The sequence below is a fragment of the Lithobates pipiens genome, unplaced genomic scaffold, assembly GCF_037356315.1.
Source record: "Lithobates pipiens isolate NorthernLeopardFrog02 unplaced genomic scaffold, aLitPip1_a1.2 Scaffold_3, whole genome shotgun sequence".
Classification (NCBI taxonomy): domain Eukaryota; kingdom Metazoa; phylum Chordata; class Amphibia; order Anura; family Ranidae; genus Lithobates; species Lithobates pipiens.
Window position 1 is genome coordinate 248,798,082 of NW_027507790.1, and position 22,096 is coordinate 248,820,177.

Below are 22,096 nucleotides of genomic sequence, written 5' to 3' on the forward strand. Positions count from 1 at the left end.
TGCTGCGTTGCTGTACATTGCCATGGGATTGTGTACGTTTTAATGCAGCTCTGGGCTGCATTGGGACACACAAGAAACAATTGTTTTCTATGTGTCCTTGCAGTGACAGACATTGTCAGTGACAGACATTGATTTACTAAAATTGGAGCATGGAAAATCTGGTGCAGCTCTGCATAAAAATCAGAAACCAAACAGCTTCCAGGTTTTTTTTTTTGTTTAATTGAACAAGCTGAAGTTAGAAGCAGATTGGCTACCATGCACAGCTGCACCAGATTTTGCACTTCCCAGTTTTAATAAATCAAAACCTATATGTGAATTAGCCGCTAGAGAAAGTCATTTTCTCACACTTTGCACAGTCTAGCTTTAAGACTACCTTTTGTATCTTTTGATTCGTCGTCTTTAAATCGTCCAAGCTGCTTCCTGGCCAAATTGTTCAGATTTTTCAGTGGCTGCTGCATGATCTTGTATTTTCCCACAACGGCCTTGTTGATTTCCTCAATAAGGCTGTTAATCTGATCGTACGTCAAACGGTTCTTCATATATCTGTCAAAGAGAAGCAAATAAAAAAAAAAAAGGACAGCAGTCATGCAGACGTGAGCTAATCAATCGCATCGCAAAGTTTAAGTTCACTGCAAGCTCCACCAATGCCAACGCCTTGGATGTGTTACACAACTGCCACTGCGGTCTTGTGCAACAAGCTTAGGAGGAGGTCCAAGTGCAGACTGGATAATAACTTGCGTTCAGAATTCCTTACAGAGATCCCTGAATGTATTAGACCCCTTTCACACTGGGGAGCTTTGCAGGCGCTACAACTGAAAGAGCCGTTGCTGTGTCTCCAGTGTGAAAGCCAGAGTGCTTTTACTGGAGCGGTGTGCTGGCAGGACGCTAAAAAAGTCCTGCTAGCAGCATCTTTGGAGTGGTGAAGGAGTTGTGTATACGCCGCTCCTGCCCGGTGGTTTCAACCCTTTCTCGGCCTGTGGGCTTAAAAATCTTGTAGGCGATTTAACCTTCCACAGCCACCCAACACTGATTTATCCAGTTGTGGTGGACACGTTCATTGAAAGGAGGAGTTCAAATTTTTTGAAAACTACAAGCCGTCAGTCACAAAGGCTGTCGGTACTTGTAGTTATTTCATTCACAGAACACAGAATGAAGGAAGCGGCTGTGTGGGTGGAGCACCACATGGCCCCGCTCTTTTCAAATAATGACAGCTGGTGTGGGGAGAAGATCCCCGGCTTGCTGTCTGAAAGGGGAGGGGGGTTGGAGGAAAATCAGGGAGCAGCTGCAGCTACAGGAACATGTTCCACCCTAAAAACATGTCCCCAAAAGGTGAACTTATTTTAGTCAAATTCTAACTAAAGCTGGCCATACACCTATAGATTATCTGCAGATTTTCTATGGTTAGATGGAAAAAGTGTGAGATTCCCCCATTCACACAGTTTAGCGAACATGGATAAATCTGTTGCACTTTTTCCATCTAACCATAGAAAATCTGCAGATAATCTATAGGTGTAAAAATATTATTCTATTTTCCTTGGGAAAGAAAAGATGCCTATGCTTGCCTATTCTGAAGCCGGTCCAATCCCATCACACGATCGGGTCCCAGCATCGGCTTTGGTGTAGAGGAGGGACAGCCGACAACTGCTGCCTCATAGTAAGCCTATGGGTGACATCATCGCTCATGCAGTACAGCCTGTCCCTCCTTTACACTGAAGCCAACGTTGGGAGCCGATCATGCAAGTATAGGCATCTTTTCTTTTACAGGGCAGATAAAACAGTATTAAAATGGGGGTGGGAGTAGGTTTAGCTTTAGTTAAAATTTGACTGAAATTACACATTAAAGTGGAACTTCACTCTCCCAAACAACATTGATTATTTTTAAAGTGGTTGTAAAAGCAGAAGTTTTTTTTATCTTAATACATTCTTTGCACTAAGATAAAAAAAAAAACCTTCTGTGTGTAGCAGCTCCCTCATGCTTACCTGAGCCTCTCTCGATCCAGCGATGTTGTACAAGAGGCTCGGCTGTGCAGGACTTGTCCAGAACTCTCCCTCCCAATTGACTGAGACACAGTAATGGGCGTTATTGACTCTTTTGGCTGTCAGAGAGTGAGCCAATCATGAGAGAGAGAGAGAGAGGGCAAGGCCAGGCAGCAGCTTTGCGTCTGAATGGACACACAGTGCAGCGGCTCAGCTTGGGTGCCCCCTTGGCAAGCTGCTTGCTGAGTGGGGGGGGCCTCGGCAGGAGGATCTGGGCCGCTCTGTGCAAAACCATTACACAGAGCAGGCAAGTATAACATGTCAGTTATTTTAGGGTCACTTTCATCCTCATGCTGCTAGAATTAGTAAATAGATGAGAAAGTATATCATATTTACTTGGCAAACTTTTAATTTTATTTTTTGCATTTCTTCAGTTACTTCTTGGTCTCTTGCCTAGGCAAATGCCATACATGCCAGGAGTCTTCACGAGGTGTTTTCTCAGCCAAGCACGCCCTCCTGACTGCATGCCTGAGCTAAGTGCAGATGGATTCCAGGATGTAGAAGCTACACAAGTCATTTGCCCTTACTCAAGATGGCCACAGCCATAAATGCTAGAGGATGTTTTTCAAATTGGTGTCTCAATAAAATAAATCATGGAGACATGGATGCATGGGAGAGTTTTATTTGAACATTAAAAATGAAATAACAAAAATTAGACCACTTGGCGCAAATTGCCGTCGTTGTACATCGGTACTTTGACACTAAATATTGTTATGGCAGCAGATAGCCGCTTGCTGTTCTTGAAAATACCGGGGTTATGGAAGCTATCTTTCAGATAAAAGTGGTGTCTGTGGCAGATTTATCGCAAGATCACTTTTATCGGGGCGGGAGAGGGGCCCCCCTCCCTCTGGGTTCTGGTCATCTCCGCCACTTACCCGAGCTGTCGTTAGCGGCAGAGACGATTGCGTCCTTTCCCCAGACAGGCATGGAGCAGAGTGATGGAAAGGTGTCCCCCGCTCGGCTCCATAACATTGATGGGCGGAAGCAACGTCACTTCCACCCAATGGGGGAATATTTTTTTTGTTTTGCATTTTAGCATAAAATGTGAGATTTGAGGTCTTTTTGATGTTTACATTCCTTGTAACAGGAATAAAAGTGACCCAATTTTTTTTCCCCACTCCCACCCTGATAAAAGTGACCTTGCGGTGATGGCAAGTAGTTTAATTTTTAATATTCAAAGAAAACTCTCCCATGCATCCATGTCTCCATGATTTTAAAAAGGAAAGTGTAAAAAAATAAAAATAAATAAAAAAAGCGCCCCATCTCGCACGCAAAAGCGAACGCATACGCAAGTTGCCCCCGCATATGAAAACAGAGTTCAAACCACACATGTGAGGTATCATCACGATTGTTAGAGCGAGAGCAACACGACTAGACCTCCTCTGTAACTCTAAATGTGTAACCTGTAGAAACTTTTAAATGTCGCCTATGGAGATTTTTTTTATTTATTTTTTTAAATATAAGTTTTATTGAATTTTTCAAGAGAAGAAATACAGAAAAGGTACATACAACAGCGGCCATAATAGGCAATCAAACGTACATATTAGTCTTCAAGAGAAGGCTCCGATCCTATCTACAAAATGGGTGGCATGAAATATGATAGAACCAGAAGAAAAAATAAAAATAAAAAAAAAAGAAGAAGAAGAACAACTGTGCTGCATCATCTTATCTATCACCCATTGCGTCCATAGCCATTCCTTATCTCATAAGCAACTAGTTATGATGCTGCCTCGGTCACCGGGCCGCACACACAGTCAGACTACCTGTGTCCCGACCACCATGGCGAAACCGGAGAAAAAGGCTGGCATCCAACCAACTAAAGATAGAATCTTCCATGCCTATGGAGATTTTTTAAGGGTAAAAGTTTGTGATTATTCCATGAGAGGGCGCAATTTTGAAGTGTGACATGTTGGGTATTAAATTTACTCAGCGTAACATTATCTTCCACAATATAAAAAATTCATTGGGCTGCGAAAATACGGTGTGACAAAGTATTGCAACAACCGCCATTTTATTCTCTAGGATGTCTGAAAAAAAATATATTATAGTGTTTGGGGGTTCCAAGTAATTTTCTAGCAAAAAATAAAATGATTTTAGCTTGTGAACAACAAGTGTTTTTAGTTTGTGGTGCTCAGATCCACGTTAATGAAAAGAAAAATTTCATAGTAATACTCAGCCATTGGGAGATTGGACCTGTGCTGGGCAGCGGCATGAATTGTGGATATACAGTCTAGTAGCAGGGATCAGAGACCAGAGCCAGGGGGAATAACTTATGGATTGCTTTGAGTCTATGAAAACCTTGGAAGTCTATAAACAGCATTATGCCCAAGCAAGTTAGTGCAAAGCCTGAAACTGGATCAAAAAGCAAACAAACAATCTGGGAGGAAGCAAGGACTCTTCAAGGGTTCTGGATGTGCCCAGAGAGAAGAGCAAGCAGCACAGATCCTACACCACGAGATAGCAGACGGCAGGTAGGATCAGCCAATCAAATGTGTCCATTTATAAAAGTGTAAATGTTATTCCATTATTAGATTTCTACTTACGCAGGGACACTTTCAAACTCCTGCACTGTTATCAGCTCCATCTCCTTGATGATATGTTTATCTTTGATGGGTTTCTTCACCGGCTCTGGAGCAACAACCTTTTCTTCCACCGGAGCTGCCTCATTTGCAGCTGGACTGCTGTTAAAAAAGAGACAACAACGCTTTAATGCTAAAGTTTAACCTGCTTAGATTTTTCCTTCATTGGTCCCCCCCCCCCCACCATCAACATGCTCTATGCTACTCTATGCAATGCAGGCAGATCATGGCTGGTGGGAGGGGTAGGGTGCTGTACAAAGCTTCCTTAAAACTTCACAGCTCCCGGCCTCAGAGGCCCTCAGACCATTTGCAATCACTAGGCTGGATCTTGGGAGGAGATATGCAAACATTAAAACGTCTTCATGGGCAGATGACAGTCTGGTGGAGTGGGCACTCAGTGAGTGAATACAATGACTCTGCATTAAGGCGGAGTTCTGACGATTTTTATTTTTTTAAAGTCAGCAGCTACAAATACTGCAGCTGCTGATTTGATGTGGACACTTAGCTGTCCCAGGGCACCCGCGATGTTGGCACCTGAAGCCGATCTGCCCTTGGGCTCCCGGGTGCTACCGCCGCAACCTTGCGGCTTCACTTCCTGGTTCCCTACTGCGCAGGCGTGACTTGCACTGCACGTTCCCACTGGTCCCTGCTGTCTTCTGGGACCCATGCAAAGACAGCGGGGGGGGGGATTGAAGGAGTGGCGTAATTACCCACAGGTGGCGCGGGTATCTATGCCCGGAAGTGGGAGCAAAATACCTGTATTAGACAGGTATTTGCTCCCCCCTCAAAAGGTGCCAAATGTCACACGGGAAAGGGGGGCATGGGTTCCATTTTTGTGCGGAACTCCGCTTTAAAAGTCAGAAAGCTCACCTATCTTATAATTATTACAAATTCTATATAATCCTTTGCAGACAGAAGTAGAAAAAAAAAAAAAAGCCAAACCTAACAACCCCTTTATTAACAGAACAGTGTGATCGCATGTTTAAAAGCAAAGGATTTAGCGTTAGGGTTCCTGAATATCCGACGCTATGTCCCTGCCTATTGGGGGGCAGGGATAGCTGAATGTAGCTTCCATAACCCTCAGGAGCCATATAAAACACCATAGAACCCTTAAAAAACACCTTAACCACTTGACAACTGGGCACTTAAACCCCCCTCGTGACCAGACCAATTTTCAGCTTTCGGTGCTCTCACATTTTGAATGACAATTACTCATGTAATACTGTAACCAAAATAATAATTTTTTGTCTTTTTTTTATAGAAATAGAGCTTTCATTTGGTGGCATTTGAGCATCACCTCTGGGTTTTTTATTTTTTGTGCTATAAATGAAAAAAAAAAATAAATAAATAAAAAAAAAAAAAAAATTTGAAAAAAAAATAATGCATATTTCTTTGCTTCTGTGATAAAATTTTGCAAATTATAAAAAAAAAATCATAAATTTTGGCCACAATTTATACTGCTACATATCTTTGGTAAAAATAACCCAAATTAGTGGATATTATTTTGTCTTTGTGAAAGTTAGAGAGTCTACAAGCTGTGGTGCGAATCATACAAAATTGATCACATCTGATGTACTGGTGGCCGATCTCATTTCTTGCCACCCGAACAAGTCAGGAAAGTACAAATATCCCCCAAATTACCCCTTTTTTGAAAGTAGACATTCCAAGGTATTATAGTAAGAGGCATAGTGAGGTTTTTTATGTTGTCATTTTTTGCCACAATTCTTTTCAAAATGAAGATTTTTTTTTTCCCCCACAAAATTGTCATTGTAATAGGTTATTTCTCTCACTTGGCATGTGTATACCACAGATGACGCCCCAAAATAAATTCTGCTACTCCTCCTGAGTATTACGATAGCACATGTGTGGGACTTTTCCACAGCCTAACCACATAGAGGCCCAACATGCAGGGAGCACCGTCAGATGTTCTAGGAGCATAAATTACACATCTAACTTGTTGACTACCTATTACACTTTTGAAGGCCCTGGAGCACCAGGACAATGACAAATGGCACTGATGACAGATGTCACTAAAACGTGGCACTGATTACACATGGCACTAAAATGTGGCACTGATTGCATGTGGCACCGATGACACACGACACTGATGACAGATGGCACTAATATGTGGCACTGGGGACAGGTGGCAGTGACATGTACTGTGGGCACCTTATTTTTCCCACTCACACTGCAGCCGTTGGTCTCTCCCTCCTCACACGCAGTCTTTGTGTGCGAGGGGAGAGCCGGCAATGAGAGATGATCTCATGTGTTTACATATGAGATCATCTCTCATTGGACACGCCGATCGCGCTTTAAACGGCCGCTGTGATTGGCCATTTACAGCGATCTGTGACTGGCTGTGTCCAAGGGACGCGGCCAGCACAGAATTTCCCCGATGCGTGTTCACGGGAGCGCGCATCGTGGAAGTAAACAGGAGGATGTCCAGGGACGGCCTCCCGGCAATTGGCATCTGCGCTGTAGCCGTCTTTTGGCTATAGCGTGGGTGCCTAGTGGTTAAAGCGATAGTAAACCATTTTTTTTTTTCCAACCTGCAAGGCAATGTCATAATGTGCTAGTATACATTGCATACTAGCACATGCTGTGAAACTTACCTTAGAACAAAGCCCTCCAGCAATGCGCTGTCACCGCTGAAGGCACTGCCATATTCACCCGGCCTTACTTTCAGGTTCACAGATGCCCGCTGTGCAAGTGGCTGGAGCCACGATTCCGTCACTCCCGAGCCACCGTTTACAGCACAGGACTCTGAAGGAATGGCCTGGGTGGCTGTTCCTCCAGAACGCACGCGCCAGTGACGTCACCAGCTGCATCTACAGTAAATATCTCCTAAATGGTGCACAGTATCTATAGGTAAAAATTATGCATGGGAGTTTACTTCCACTTTAAAGCAGTCAGAAAAAGTTTGTTTTTATGCATTAAGGTAAAAACCTTTCAATAGTAGCTCCCCCCAACCCCCTTAAACACTTACCAGAGTCCTGTACCAATCCAGCTCTGTCCCGTCTGCAGCAGCTCTTCTCCCTTCTTTCTGGTCTCACAGGCTTTGCAGATAGTAGAGTGAACCATTGGCTTCTGCTGCTGTCAACCAAATCCTGCGAGGAGAGAGAAGGGGGACAGGGCCAAGCCTTTGTGTGTCTATGGCCACACACAGCCTGACTGGGAAATGCACCCACACAAGTGCCCCCATAGCAAGCGGCTTGCTACATGGGCACGCGGAGAAGGAGCAGCAGAGAGCACCAGCCTGGGACCCGCAGAGGAGGAGGAGGTGCGGAGAGTGCCAGTGTGGGACCCAGTGAGGAGGAGGCGGCATGGAGAGCGCCAGTGTGGGACCCCAGAAGAGAAGGTTTGGGGCCACTGTGTGCAAGACTCGTGCATAGAGCAGGTAGGTAGATTTCCCCCCCCCCCTAAAATAAAAAACAAGAATAGGGTTTACAACCGCTTTAAGGTAGCTCAGAATAAAAAAAAAAGATCCCTTTCACACTGGGGGCACCCATGCAATAGCGGTAAAGCACTGCTCATTTTCGGCCACTAGCGGGACACTTTTTAAACCCAAAGAAGGGGTTAAAATTGCCTGTGTTACGCCAAAGTGCAATGGGCAGGGGCGTTTTGAGAGTGCAGTATACAGCGCTCCAAAACCGTCCCAAAGATGCTGCTTGCAGAACTTTGTCTAACGTTCCGCAAGAGCACCACCCCAGAGTAAAAGCAGTCAGACTTTTAAACTCGGGCGGCATTGGGAGGCAGTTTTCAGGTGCTTTACAGGCACTATTTCTAGCGCTAAAATGCCTGAAAACTGCCTTAGTGTGAAAGGGGTCTTACAGACATACCTGTAAAATAAGCCTGGGAATGCTCACCTTTCTGCTGTCTATGTCACCAAATCAACAAGAAATCTTCCTTTGAAGAGATGACACTCCCGGATGTGTCAATCTCCCGCTCCCCCGCAGCTCTAAGGCTGCTTTCACACTGGGCCGGTATTCAGCCGTTACAGCGCTAAAAATAGCGCCTGTGTAGCGCCTGAAAAAAAAACGGCCCCTTTCACTCCAGTGTGAAAGCCGGAGGGCTTTCACACTGGAGCGATGCGCTGGCAGGACGGTGAAAAAAGTCCTGCTAGCCGCATCTTTGGAGCGGTGAAGGAGGTGTATTCACCGCTCCTACCCATTGAAATCAATGGGACACCGCGGCAATACCGCCGGCAAAGTGCCGCTGCAGCGGCGCTTTGCGGGCGGGTTTAACCCTTTTTCGGCCGCTAGCGGGGGTTAAAACCACCCCGCTAGCGCCCGCAGACCGCCGCTAAAACGACGGTAAAGCGTCGCTAAAAATAGCGGCACTTTACCGCCGACGCCGCTCCCGCCCCAGTGTGAAAGCAGCCTAACTGGTCCTTCCACCTGACCTTCCTGTCACTATTGTATCCTGTAATGACTGGAAGGTCAGCGGGTGGTACCAGGGAGAGCTGGTGGCACAAGGCAAGTTTTCAGTCTTATTTTACAGGTATGTCTGTTGGGGGAACATTTTCATGACAAGGTTGCTTTAATTTCACCTCTTTGCCCCCCAAAGAATGTCACAGAAATGTCATAGAAACGTCCCAATTTTTGCTGAAACTTTGACGTATTCAAAAAAACAAAACAAAAAAAACGCGCGGATGCTTCCTTAGCACCTGGCTTGCTGCAGGAGACACCAATAAGTAGGGGGAAGCTGACAGCGATGGTGGGGGACTTTCAGAAGTGTGGAAAGTCACTTTTCTGTACAATATCGTTGCATAGAGCAGGTAAGTATAATCTGCACCTGCACTGGAAGGCTTAGTGACGTCAAACATTTAATAATAATAATAAAAAAATAAAAAAATTATAATTATATATATATATATATATATATATATATATATATATATATATATATATATATATATATATATATAGTAATAATAATAATAATAATAATGTTATACTCAACTGCTCTTTGCAATGGTTTTGCAAAGAGCAGTCCTGATCCTCCTTTTCTCAGGAGCTCCCTACCCCCACAGCAAGCTGCTTGCTATGGGGGCACTTGTGCTGGCTCAAGCTCGTCAAGCCAACCCTGTGTTTCCATAGACACACAGAGCGCAGCTCACCCCCCTTCCAGCTGCGATTGACAGAAGCAGGAACCAATGGCTCCCGCTGCTGTGTCTGAGCCAATTAGGAGTGAGTGAGCCTCAGCTCTAATGCAGTGCTGGATCGAGATTGGGATGAGGCAAGTATGGGGGGAGAGTCTGCATGCACACCTTAATGAAGACAATGCAATAAAGGTAAAAAGAAAAAAAAAATCTTCAGCCTATAGAACCACTTTAACTCTCTAACTGCTCGTTTAGTCTGGGGGAGATGGGAAGTACTTTATTGTACTTCATCCTCCACTTTCCCAGGCAGGTGGCGCTCCCTTATGCTTCGGCTGTGGACCGTCACTTGGCGTCATCCTGTCCAATGCAGAGCTATGGGCCTGCAGGGTCTTGATGTCATCAGGATCTTAGACCGTCACAGCATAGGGGAGAAAGTTTGCAGAGAACACTCTATAAGCACAGAGGAACAGGTAAGTAGATCTCCTGTTCTATGTTTGCTAGACCTAAACACAACCTGTACAGATGCTCCTTAGGCTCTGCATGTACCAGGAACGTCCAAAGAGCTTGGTCACAAGACTAATCGTGTTCAGCAAATAAGCCTCAGGTCACCAATTAGGATATTCTTCTGTTCTCTTCGTTCCTATCAATTAGTCCTTTGCATTAGATTGATAGCACTGTGCAATGCACTACAGCCTGATTGGAATGGAGTTCTATAAAAAATTCTTTCCCAAACTGAGTTGCAGGGCATTACAACAGGCTAATTTAAAAACAGACAAGTGTATTTTTTTAAGGCACCTCAACGAGTTGCAATAAATTCTCAACTGGATTAAACAAAAGTCTTATTAGATATTCCTATAGTTCCTGCTATAATGAACTTACAGGTAACTTCCACTAGAGGGCAGCAGCAAGCCATACACAAACCTCTCTTTGCTTACAGGTTGCATAGATCAATCTTGTAAATTCCTTGAAGAAAACAGACATTAAATATCTGTAGGTCAGAGTGTCTATTCTTGTCATCTCTTGCACTTTTTGCACAGCACTTTTTCATCATGTCATTCTGAATGAATGAGCATGGAAACCGCTGCAGGCCTCATCGGCTAAACTGTCACATTGTTCTACGCAAAGCTTGGATCAACTGCGTTGCTAGGGCAGCTTTAGTTCAGCTGTTTAAAGCAGAACTCTAGGCTCTTAAAAATGTTCCCAGCCCCCTCCTAACACCTATGTAAGAAAGATGTATATACACTTTCCTTTTTTCAGCCTGTTCCGGAGATGTGATCCCCTGTGTCAGCCAGCGCCAGCTGCAGGGGAGAGGAGGGAGGGCTCAACAATGGCTGAAATCATGACCAGACCATTTTTGTGCGATACGGCACTGCGTTACTTTAACTGACAATTGTGTGGTCGGTTTTTCCTCTCTGCACTGTAGCTGTCTTTCGGCTATAGTGCGGGCACCAAGTGGTTAAAGTGATTGTAAAGGCTCATTTTTTTTTTTTATTTTTTTTTTTTTATTTAAAATAACAAACATATCATACTTACCTCCACTGTGCAGCCTGTTTTGCACAAAATGTTCCTGAACCTGCTCTTCTGGGGTCCCTCGGCGGCTCCTCCTCACATCAGATAACCCCCTAGGAGAAACGTACTCCAAGGGGGCGGGGGAGGATTGGTTTTACCTTGCGGCACTCCTGAGTCCATAGACATGAATACCGGACTCCATCAATCTATCCAATCAAGAGCCGGGACCCCATGCAGAAAGGGACAGCGCACCTCCGGCACGGGAATTACGGGGCTCAGGTAAGTAAAACCAGCTGGGGGGCCAATGACTGGCAGAAGTTTTTTCACCTTAATGCATAGGAAGGTGAAAAAAACATGAGGATTTACAACCCCTTTAAGTGACTAGTGTGTCTTTGTACTGTATGATGAATTTCAGAGCGGCTGAAAGGAACCTGTTGAAAAACACACAAACTACATGCAGACACCTTTGTGGGAACTGAGCCCAGGAATCCAGTGCTGACCAGTCTACCATCCATCATTTCTTATAAACCCTCCAACCCTTTTAATATACCTGCTGGGGCCTTTCTTGGGAAGGTGGACAGGAATATTCTCGTTAAGGTGAGATGCTGCTTTGAAATCTTTCTCAAGGGAGATCTGTAGCTCCTAAAATAGATAAAATGAGAAAAGTTACTACAAAAATAAAATACGTTCACATTGTGTGTGTGATATGATAACATATATATAAAAAAAATATTTATAATATATATATATATATATATATATATATATATTTTTTTTTTTTTTTTTTTTTTTTTATTTCACACACATAGCATGTATACATTTCTATTATGTATATAAACTGAATGGGTTGCTTTACAAGGTGAGGGTTCACATATACTTTAACTTGTGACACCTGAATGGGAATATTTACTCTACCATATGACTACATGATCAAAGCATTTAATGCTGGTACAAAACACAAAGGTACGGGAAGGAAGGTTTATAATGCCTTTAAAAGTTATAAGGCCCAAATGAACAGAAAACAACGTTCTTACCTTCAAAGAGTTGGCAATGGTTTCCTGATACTGAACTTCTGTTTCCAATTTATTGACGAGTTCACACAGCAAATGAAGTTCATGGGCCACTTTATTGAGTGCATTCCTCAGGGGCGGATCCTGCCCTATTCACAGGAGACAAACAAGAAGCTGGACTGAACCAACAGAGGCCCATGCGTGTTCTACCATAAACAGTTACGGCAAAATAATCACAATATACAGAATGCTTATGACATTTTCAGGCTCATCTCACATAATCAGAAGAAAACATAAAAAAATAAAAAATAAAAAAAAGGGGGAAGGAGTTCTCCACCCAAAACCTGGAATGAACTGCCACACTCAAGTAAGATGCTGCAAAATCATTATAGCAATAGCACTAATAAAATCAATACATAGAGAATTCATTCTTAATCTGATTTAGATGCTGACTCCTGGCAAAATATTTTTCTTCCTAAAATTTGCACAAAGACTGGTGTAAGCAGAAAGCCTGCACCACTCTAGGCTGAAGAAAAGGGAGCAGATCCTGCTCGGAATTAACAAAGGAGGGAAGGGGGCACAAGCCCTTAGAACTGTTCTGCTCTCTGTTCTATGCAGTATCTGTGACAGACACAGTACAGTACAGTGCGATGCATCGAGCCTTCTGCCCGTCACCCTCACTCAGCTAAGCCTGGGGGGAGGGGCCTGTGCAGACTCTGCGCACATCATGCAATCACTGCATAGGGAGAAGAAATGCAAGATGTCTGCTGGCAGCTCACATCCCGGACAAAAGGTGTGCCCTGGCGGAGACCTGCGGCATTTTTTCCCCCCATGCTGAAAATTGTTGCGATCTTAATCGCCTAACTGGGCAAATGTGATTTGTTTTACATTAAATACTGGAGTTATGGCTGCATCTAGATGCCATAACCCCCTTATATTTTTTTCCCCAGGTGCCGGACTTTCAGATAAAAGTGGTCCCTTTTAGAAGTGCGCCACTTACCTTACCGATCGGCGAGCCCAGGACTCCATGCGGCCCCAGCTTGTCATAGAGATTAGCAATGGCAAGATGGCCGCCGCTCATCTCTATGCCCGTGGAGGACCCCGGAGCGATGTTACTTCCAGTTCTCAGGCCATGTAAGCATGGATTATTTTATTTTTTTAAAGCAAAAGATAATTTTTTTTGATCTTTTGCTTTTAAGGGTAGAGGAGAGATTTGGGGTCTTTTAGATCTCAGATCTCTCCATAAAGAGGACCCGTCATGCTGTATTTGTTATCGCCAGGGATATTAGCATTCCGTGCGAGAACAATAAAAGTGATCAAAATTATTATTATTTTTTTTTTTTTTTTTTTAAAAGGGACAGTAAATATAAATATATATTTTTTAAAGTGCCCCCGTCCCTGCGCGCATAAGTGAATGCATACGTAGGTCACGACCACATATGTAAACGGTGTTCGCACCACACACGTGAAGTATCACCGCGATCGTTTGAGCGAGAGCAATAATTCTAGCACTAGACCTCCTCTGTAACTCTAAACAGGTAACCTGTAGAAATTGTCGCCTTTGGAGATTTTTTAAGTACATAGAAGAGCCGGCACCATTGAAAATTCAGTCTTCAAATGTTATTGTTTTCGTTTGACCATGATAAAAAGAACATGCAGACGCGTTTCGGCACTCAGGCCTTGTTCACTGCAGTTGATTTTTTTTGCATTCATTCGATTTTTAAGTACCGTAGTTTGTCGCCATTCCATGAGCAATTCTAAAAGCATGACATGTTAGGTATCTACTCGGCATAGCACCATTCTTCATATTATACAAAAAATTATTTTATGTCACCCTGTTTTTGCACAACGGTCTTTCAAACGCAATTTTTTGGAAAAAGATACACTTTAATGAATTCGAAAAAAATATTGCAATGACCACCATTTTATTCTCTAGGGTCTCTGAAAATGTTATATTATATGTCTATATATACTTGGGGGTTCTTGGTAAATTTCTAGCAAAAAATACAGGATTTTTTTTTTTTTTGCAAATAGAGATGGGCTCGGGCGTGTTCGGGATCCTAGTCCCAAACCCATCTGCCCGATCCCGCCAGGAAGCGCACACACACCGCTAATCGCAGGCAGTGAGACATTTCCCCGATCTGTGCAGCTACGGACCAGGAAATGTCTCACTGCCTGTGATTAGTGGTGTGCAGTGTCAGCTTCCCGGCATGATCAGGCAGGTTGGTTGGGACTAGGATCCTGAACACGCCCGAGCCCATCTCTACTTGTAAATATCAAGTGTTAGAAAAAGCCTGGATTCTTAACTGGTTAATTAGGTATAGTTCCCGCATCCGTTTCTATTTCGCTCTGAAGTAGAAACTGGCGTGGGTGGCGTAGACTGCTCTGTTACTGTGACGCTTGTTTAAAATAACAAGCATGTTATACTTACCTGCTCTGTGCGATGTTTTGCACAGAGCAGCCCTGATCCTCCTCTTCTTGGGCCCCACCGATGCTCCTGGCCCCTTCCCCCTGGCCAAGCCACTTGCTCTGGGGGAACTTGTGTGTGCGCTTGCTCCTGAGCCCTGCTGTGTGTGTCTATAAAGCCTCAAACACCATAGGACTTTGTACAAACTTTCCCTTGGATTTTTGTACAAAGGGCGTCGACCCTGAACTTGTATTGCATACACACAGCAGGACTTTTTCAGCCAACTTTCACCAAATCATGTGGTTTTTCTGCTCTTTACCGCCACCTTTGGTCAACTTCTGTATTGTTGTCTGATCTTTTGCATTGGTTCTGAGCATGCCTGTTTGTACTTTGTACAAAAGTCCTATGGTTTTCTGTACACACGATCAGACTTTGCTCCATCGGACTTTTGTTGCCAGAAAGTTTGTCCGTTCGCACAGCCAACAAAAGTCAGATGAAAACCAAAAAACTTTGTCCGATGGAGCCTACACACGGTCGGATGTTGCTCCAAAACAGCTAATTTGCATGTTTGTTGACAAAAAGTCTGATCGTGTGTATGGGCCTTAAGACACACAGAGTGTGGCTCAGCCCTTCAGGGGATGGCCCCGGGCTCAGCTTCAGGAGACGGCCTCGGACTCAGCTTCAGGGATGAGTACAGGTACAGTAAGTGGGAACAGGAGTCCAAACCCATAACAAACAAAAGCCAAAAGGAAAAATCCTTGGTAAAATTCCAAGCTCTACTTACCAACCAGCCTGCGACCAACTTACCAACCAGCCTGCGACCAACTAGGTTAACCTATCTAACAGTATGCGTTTAAAAACAGGGGTTTAGATGCAAAAATTTGCAAATACATGCATAAGCTACAGGCCCCAGCAAGGCACCCTATGAGCTGTAGACCCTACCTCTAACTCATAAGAGGCTCCACTGTGGAGCCTCTTACAAGTTAGAGGTAGGTAGATGAAGGCATATGGACTGGAGGGAGCGCACCCCTCCTTAAAAAAGGTACAGGGGCACATTGAACACCCAGCATGTAGCACCTGAAAAGATGTCAATGCATTGCCTGACCTAAAAATCAAGCATACAAAAAAAAAAAAAAAAAAAAAAAAACATGCTGGGTGTTCAATGTGCCCCTGTACCTTTAAGGGGGGGTGGGCTCCCTCCAGTCCATCTGCCTTCATTTACCTACCTCTAACTGATAAGAGGCTCCACTGTGGAGCCTCTTATCAGTTAGAGGTAGAGTCTACAGATCACAGGGTGCCTTGCCGGGGCCTGTAGCTTACGCATATATTTGCAAATTTGTGCATCCAAACCCTTGTTTTCAAACGCATACTGTTAGACAGGTTAATGGTTTAAATACTATGAGAACTTTAACAAGAAAACTATGAAGATCCATTGACTTTAGTTTTTTCCATGCTGTTTGCGTGTGACCGATGTGTGCGTCCGCCTTTGTGAGTTTGCACGGGGGCACTTCATAAAAAAAAAAGTTTTTTTCGCCCATTATTTTTTAAAATTTTACACTGTCGATTTAAAAAAAATTGGATCACTTTTATTGCTGTTAAAAGGAACGTAAACATCTCTTGTGACAGTATTAGGTACTCTTTATGGAGAGATTTGGAGTCTACAAGACTTAGAACAAAGCCGCCTAGTCACCGCTGAGGGGGGATGAAATGTTTCCCCGCCATTTCTTCCAGGTTCGTGAGCTCCGGTGCTGCGAGTGGCCGGACCCGCGATGATGTCACTACAGTGCATGGGCGAGGGAGCCCTCGGTTTCGGCACGATAACCTGCACCTTCAGAGTGCACAAGCTGCTGACATCAGCAGCTGCATGCAGGGTGAATATCTCCTAAACGGTGCAAATTTAGAAGATATTCATTTTACCCATAGGTAAGCCTTATTATCGGCATACCTATAAGTAAAAACCACAAAGCGGGGTATAGAACCGCTTTAAAAATGTTTTCATCCAGATAACCAGGAAGTGATGTGACGTCATCGCTTCCTGGTTACTACACCATAGAGCCCAACAAAGCTGAGCGGGTCTTTGCTGGGCTCTATGATCAGCGGGCGGAAGTACTGGCTGGTCAATCGGGACTCCAGGTGGGACAGGAGGTCCTGGGACAGCCGCAGAATTGGGGGGGGGGGGAATTAGGGAGGGGTTAGTCGTCCAATGTCCCCTCCTGCTGCTTGTAAAAGCAATCCAGTGGCTAGTTATCTGCTAGGATTGCTTTTATAAGAGCCGGCCGCCGGCAGTAAAAAAAAAAAAAAAAAAAAAAAAAAACGCTACCAGGATGATCATCCCAGTATAAACACTTCAAGTCTATCAACATACCCGTACATCACTTGGAAGCAAGTAGTTAAAGTGACCTAGAAAAAAAAAAAAGGAAGAAAGAAAAGTCTCTTCCAAGTTGTTGTTTTTTTTTTGCAGCTGTCATCTGACTTCCTGTTAGAGGGTGTCTACGTTCTTTCTCTATGGTCCCACTGGATGTAGGACTGTAGTCAAAGGTAAGTGATGGGGGAAAAGGAGCGTTTGGAAGCACAGAGAGGACTTAACAAAGGGGCAAAAAAACAAAAACAAAAAAAAAAAAAAAAAAAAAAAACACACAGTATGAAATCATTTCCTGAAAAATAGATAACAGAGCCATTAGGTACCGAATGTGTATGGATTATTTTGGAATAATAAATAAATGAATTCTGCTGACCTATTTTCCGAAGCTGCAGAGTCTTCTTGATAATGGAAATTTTTGAATGAAGATGAGAACACAAATCATCCAATCCGGCGGCGTCCATCTCCGATAAGAACAATGCAGAGAAATCCTGCAGGGATGAGAATGGGTCAGTACAGAGGTGCGGGATATTAAAATGGTTGTAAAGACATTCTCTGTATGAAAAGAACAAAAACAAATACAAAACACACACACCCACCCCTTTTAGATGCACCTCCCTCCTTATCCACTTCCTGAACCTCCGGAAGATTTACCCTCGCTCCTGACCAGGCCATTTTTTTGCGATACAGCACTGCTTTACTTTAACTGACAATTGCGTGGTCGTGTGACACTGTACCCAAATAAAACAAATGTCCCCCCCCCCCTCAGACAAATAAGAGCTTCTTTTTAGTGGTATTTGACACCTCTGCCGTTTGTATTTTGCGCTATAAACAAAAAGTCAGACAATTAAAAATATACACACACACACACACATATAATAATTTTCGATTATAAAACAAACAAACAAAAAAAAAATGATGTATAGATTATATATAATAATTTTCTATTATATAACACATACAATAAAAAAAAAATATATATATTTTTTTAAATCAAATTTCTTCTTATATTTAGGCCAATATGCATTCTGCTACTTTTTTTTTTGTAAAAAAATAAAAATAATATCCCAATAAGCATGTATGGATTGGTTTGCGCAAAAGTTATAGCGTCTACAATTTATGGTATATATATACACTGGAATTTTTATTTATTCATGTTTTTATACTAGTAATGACGGCAATCAGTGGCTTATAGTCCGACTGCAATATTGCGGCGGACATTCTGACACTAACTGACACTTTGTGGGAACCAGAGATACTAATAAAGTGATCAGTGCTTTTTGTGTTTAATATTTTATGCAAATATGTAACAAAAACAGGTCGGCAAAATTTACAATAGAAGTGAAATCAAAAAAACAGTACTTCAAGAACACCAACACCCCCCCCCCCCCCCCATCCAAGCTCACCACCCTGTAGGCAACTCCAGCATCCCGGTGGATGGGATGTCAGCAGCCTCTAAGATAATAAAACAGCTGGACGCACAGTCATGCATCTAGTTTGTGCCAAGCTGGCCTAGCCAAAGAACTCGGCATTCACAGCAAATACTTGAGCATGGTACAGCTATTGTTCACCACCTTCCACGGTGATCAGTGCTTAATTAACTGTAAAGTCTTTTTTTTGTTGTTAAAAATAATAAACATGTTATACTTCCCTCCTCTGTGCAGTTGGATTTGCACAGAGCAGCCTGGATCCTCCTCTTCTGGGGTCCCTCTTTGGCGCTCCTGGCTCCTCCTCCTGAAAAGTGCCCCCCCCCCCCACAGCAAGCAGCTTGCTATGGGGGCACCCGAGCCGAGTCCCAGCTCTCTGTGTCCATTCAGACACGGTGCTGCGGCATGGCCCTGCTCCCTTTCTCTCCTCATTGGCTAACTGACTGACAGCAGCAGGAGCCAGTGGCGCTGTCTCAGCCAATAAGGAGGGGAGTCCCGGGTGACTGAGACAACATCACTGGATAGTGGTGGGGGCTCAGGTAAGTTATTCGAGGGGCTAAGGGGGGGGGGGGGGGCTGCTGCTTTATCGTAAAATGAGCCAAACAACTGTATGGCTGAACTCGCATTGTTCAGAGATCGCATGTGGTCGGCACCTGCGGGTGCAATTCACATGCGATCTCTGCGTTTGCATGAACCCAGGCTTATGTGTATATATGAGATCTGAGATCCTTTTGCCCCCAGATCTCACATTTTAGAGGCCCTGTCATGCTTTTATTTAATTACAATTGATGTTTACATTCCTTATAATAGAAATAAAAGTGATCCAAAGATTTTTTTTTTTTTTAAAGGACAGCGTAAATGTAAAAAAAAAAAAAAAAAAAGTAAAATAAATAAGAAAAAAAAAATTGAAAGTGCCCCATCCTGCAGAGCTTGTGCACAGAAGCGAACGCATACCTAAGTTGCGTCCGCATATGTAAACGGTGTATAATGCTTGGGGGGGGGGGGGGGGGCGGTAATAAAGTAATTTTCTAGAAAAAACAAACAAAAACAAACTGATTTTAACTTGGAAACTTCAAAGTTTTAAAAAATAGCCCCGGCCCTTAAAGTGGTAGTAAACCCGCTGATGTTTTTTTTTTCTGACCTGCAAGGGAAAAGGCATAATGAGCTAGTATGCACCGCATACTAGCTCATTATGAAATACCTTAGAACGAGGCCCCGACATCTCACCCGATCCACGCTGAGGGAGCTGACATGTTCCCTCTGCGTATCTTCCGGGTTATTGCGGCTCCGGCGCTGTGAGTGGCCGGAGCCGCGATATCGTCACTCCCGCGCGGGAGATTTCTTCCCGGCAAGGTACGGCTTCTGCCGGACTTTCAGCCGAGAAGCCCCTGTGCGCATGCGCCGCTGCAGTCAGCGGCGCATTGCGAAGGGAATATGTACAGTTTAGGAGATATTTTTTTTAATTTTTACCTACAGGTAAGCCTTATTATAGGCTTACCTGTAGGTTAAACTTCTAAAAAAAAAAACTTTATTACCACTTTAAGTGGTTAAAGAGGACCTGTATCCAGAAGGAGAAGGGAAATGGTTGTGCCTTAGCAGAAAATAACTTTTCTCATTGGAGGAGAGGACAGGAAGGGGGCGTGTCTCTGTCTGATTAAGGCAGCCAAGCCCAGAAGATGTTGTTATCCCCCCACAGAGTTCAACAACAGGAAGAGGACCAGGCAGTCGCACAGAGAAGATTTCTACAGAATCCACAAAAAAAAAAAAAAAAAAAAAGAAGATAAAATAAAAAAAATCTGATTTTTTTTTTTTTTAAAACATTGATTTATATCCCCCTGATGGGCTCTAAGATGGCACTGATGATGAGGTACTGACAGGCGTTCCTGATGGGCACCAATTGGCATCTGTGAAGGGCACCTTCTGGCATCTGATGGACAGTGATTGGTAGATGTGGTGGGCACCTCTAATGGAGGCTGTGCTGATAATCAATGTGCCGATTATCTGTGACCAATCACAGCGAGTAGCCGGGAAGCGCCGGTAGTCGTCTCTCTCTCAGTTCGCGCTGACAAGTAAAAGACAATCGGCGGCTAACCTGTCGGGGGGCGGGGCTTTTCCTTGTCAGCGCAAACTGAGGAAAGGCGATTACCGGCACTTCCCGGCTACACACTGTGATTGGTCACAACTAATCACGTAATAAAGAGCCCAGGTCAGAGGCTCTCTACCACGATCAGAGTTGCGGTGTGTGTCAGAGCGCGTCCTTCGTTTTTTTTTAGTTGCAGCACCAAAATGTCCATTCGGTGCCCCTCTAGTCAGTTTGGCGACAAATATGGCACCACATCTCTGCACGCAGCTTTGTTTACATCACATTCCGAGAGACAACAGTATACATACACACACACACACACACACACACATGCATACATACATACATACATACTGCTACAAATTGGCCCCCGGTGACGTCACCTGACACAACATGAAGGGCAGTGGAAGGATCTCTATGACATTATTAGGCAGGAATAGAAGCTTTGTGATCACATGACATGGAAGGGGACAGTGTGTGTCTCGGGGACAGGCTCTCTTTAGCCAATATGGGACAAACGGACGCCCAGAGACTCCAAGCTCAGGTCTGTAGGTCTCAGTCAGTCTCTATACCTCCTCCACCCGCCCCACACCAGGGACTTACCACAGACAACACACCGACCTGCCAACCACCACAGCCAGCTGATTCAAACAGACCCGCCAGGCACACCTCCAACCAATCACCGCAGCCCGAGCTCGGGGCTCCATGCGCCAACACCAATCACCGCTGTCCCTGCGGCAGAGCCAGCCCTTTCCACCAATCAGTTCGCCTGAGCGCCGAGCACTACTCACCAATCGCTGCCAGTCCCTGCATCAGAGCCAATTCTAACCACCAATCACCCTAAGCAAAGCGCCCAGCGGCAATCACCAATCGCCGGCGCCCGAACACTAGAGCGCCAAGTTCTGCCCAGCCAAGCGTCTCCTTTGTAAAGCAAAAAAGCTGAGATCAAATCGTCCATGTTTGTGAAGACCAAACAGTCGTTTACGTACAATGCGCCCACGCAGGTGTGAGGACACGTAGGTCTCTTAGGATGACGGCCGGAAAATGCATCAATACATTAAAAAAAAGGATCACAAACTATTCATTATGGGTGACTGGGAGCAGAAATAGCGGCTTGTAGTGTATAATATATACATACATTTCTGAGCGTGAAATGAGGGACAGCTATTGGCAAAAGTATACAGGCACAGGGCACGCCCCCTGCTTAAAGGGGAATGGTACAAAAAAATTATTATAGATCTAGGTAAAGCAGTGCTGCCCAACCTTTTGAAGAGTGAGGGCCACTTAAGCGACTTGGAAAACCGGTCGCGGGCCACAACTAGCAGAGCAGGCGGATGACAGGTCCGTGTAGAGCGGACACAGCCCACTCTGCGGGTCCTCCGATCCGCCCTAACGGAAGGGGATTTGATCCCCTTCTGTTTTTTTTTTTTTTTTTTTTAATTCTGTTTATTGATTTGCACATAACAAATAAAACAACTTACAGCCTATTGGGCATACCCAGGCTGATTATTACTACACTCCCTGAAGCAAACAGTCAGGGAACAAACAAACCCCCCCCCTCCCCCCCAACATAAACAATCAAAA

The 22,096-nt window shown here is 44.2% G+C and overlaps 1 protein-coding gene across 2 annotated transcripts in view; it reads right to left on the reverse strand.

Annotated features, from left to right (window-relative positions):
- SKA1 (spindle and kinetochore associated complex subunit 1) overlaps positions 1 to 21,378 on the reverse strand; it is a 28,203-nt gene extending 6,825 nt beyond the window's left edge. The window contains exons 1-6 of one of the 2 annotated variants that reach the window (XM_077463008.1): positions 21,304 to 21,378; positions 17,379 to 17,493; positions 12,261 to 12,385; positions 11,777 to 11,868; positions 4,581 to 4,718; positions 374 to 543 (exon numbers count right to left, since the gene is read on the reverse strand). In XM_077463008.1, the coding sequence (XP_077319134.1) occupies positions 374 to 543; positions 4,581 to 4,718; positions 11,777 to 11,868; positions 12,261 to 12,385; positions 17,379 to 17,466 (613 nt within the window). In that variant the 5' untranslated portion in view covers positions 17,467 to 17,493; positions 21,304 to 21,378. Of the gene's footprint in view, positions 1 to 373; positions 544 to 4,580; positions 4,719 to 11,776; positions 11,869 to 12,260; positions 12,386 to 17,378; positions 17,494 to 21,115; positions 21,242 to 21,303 lie in introns of those variants that run through there. The other variant, XM_077463007.1, reaches the window with a different exon arrangement.
- Between the last annotated feature and the right edge of the window lie 718 nt (positions 21,379 to 22,096).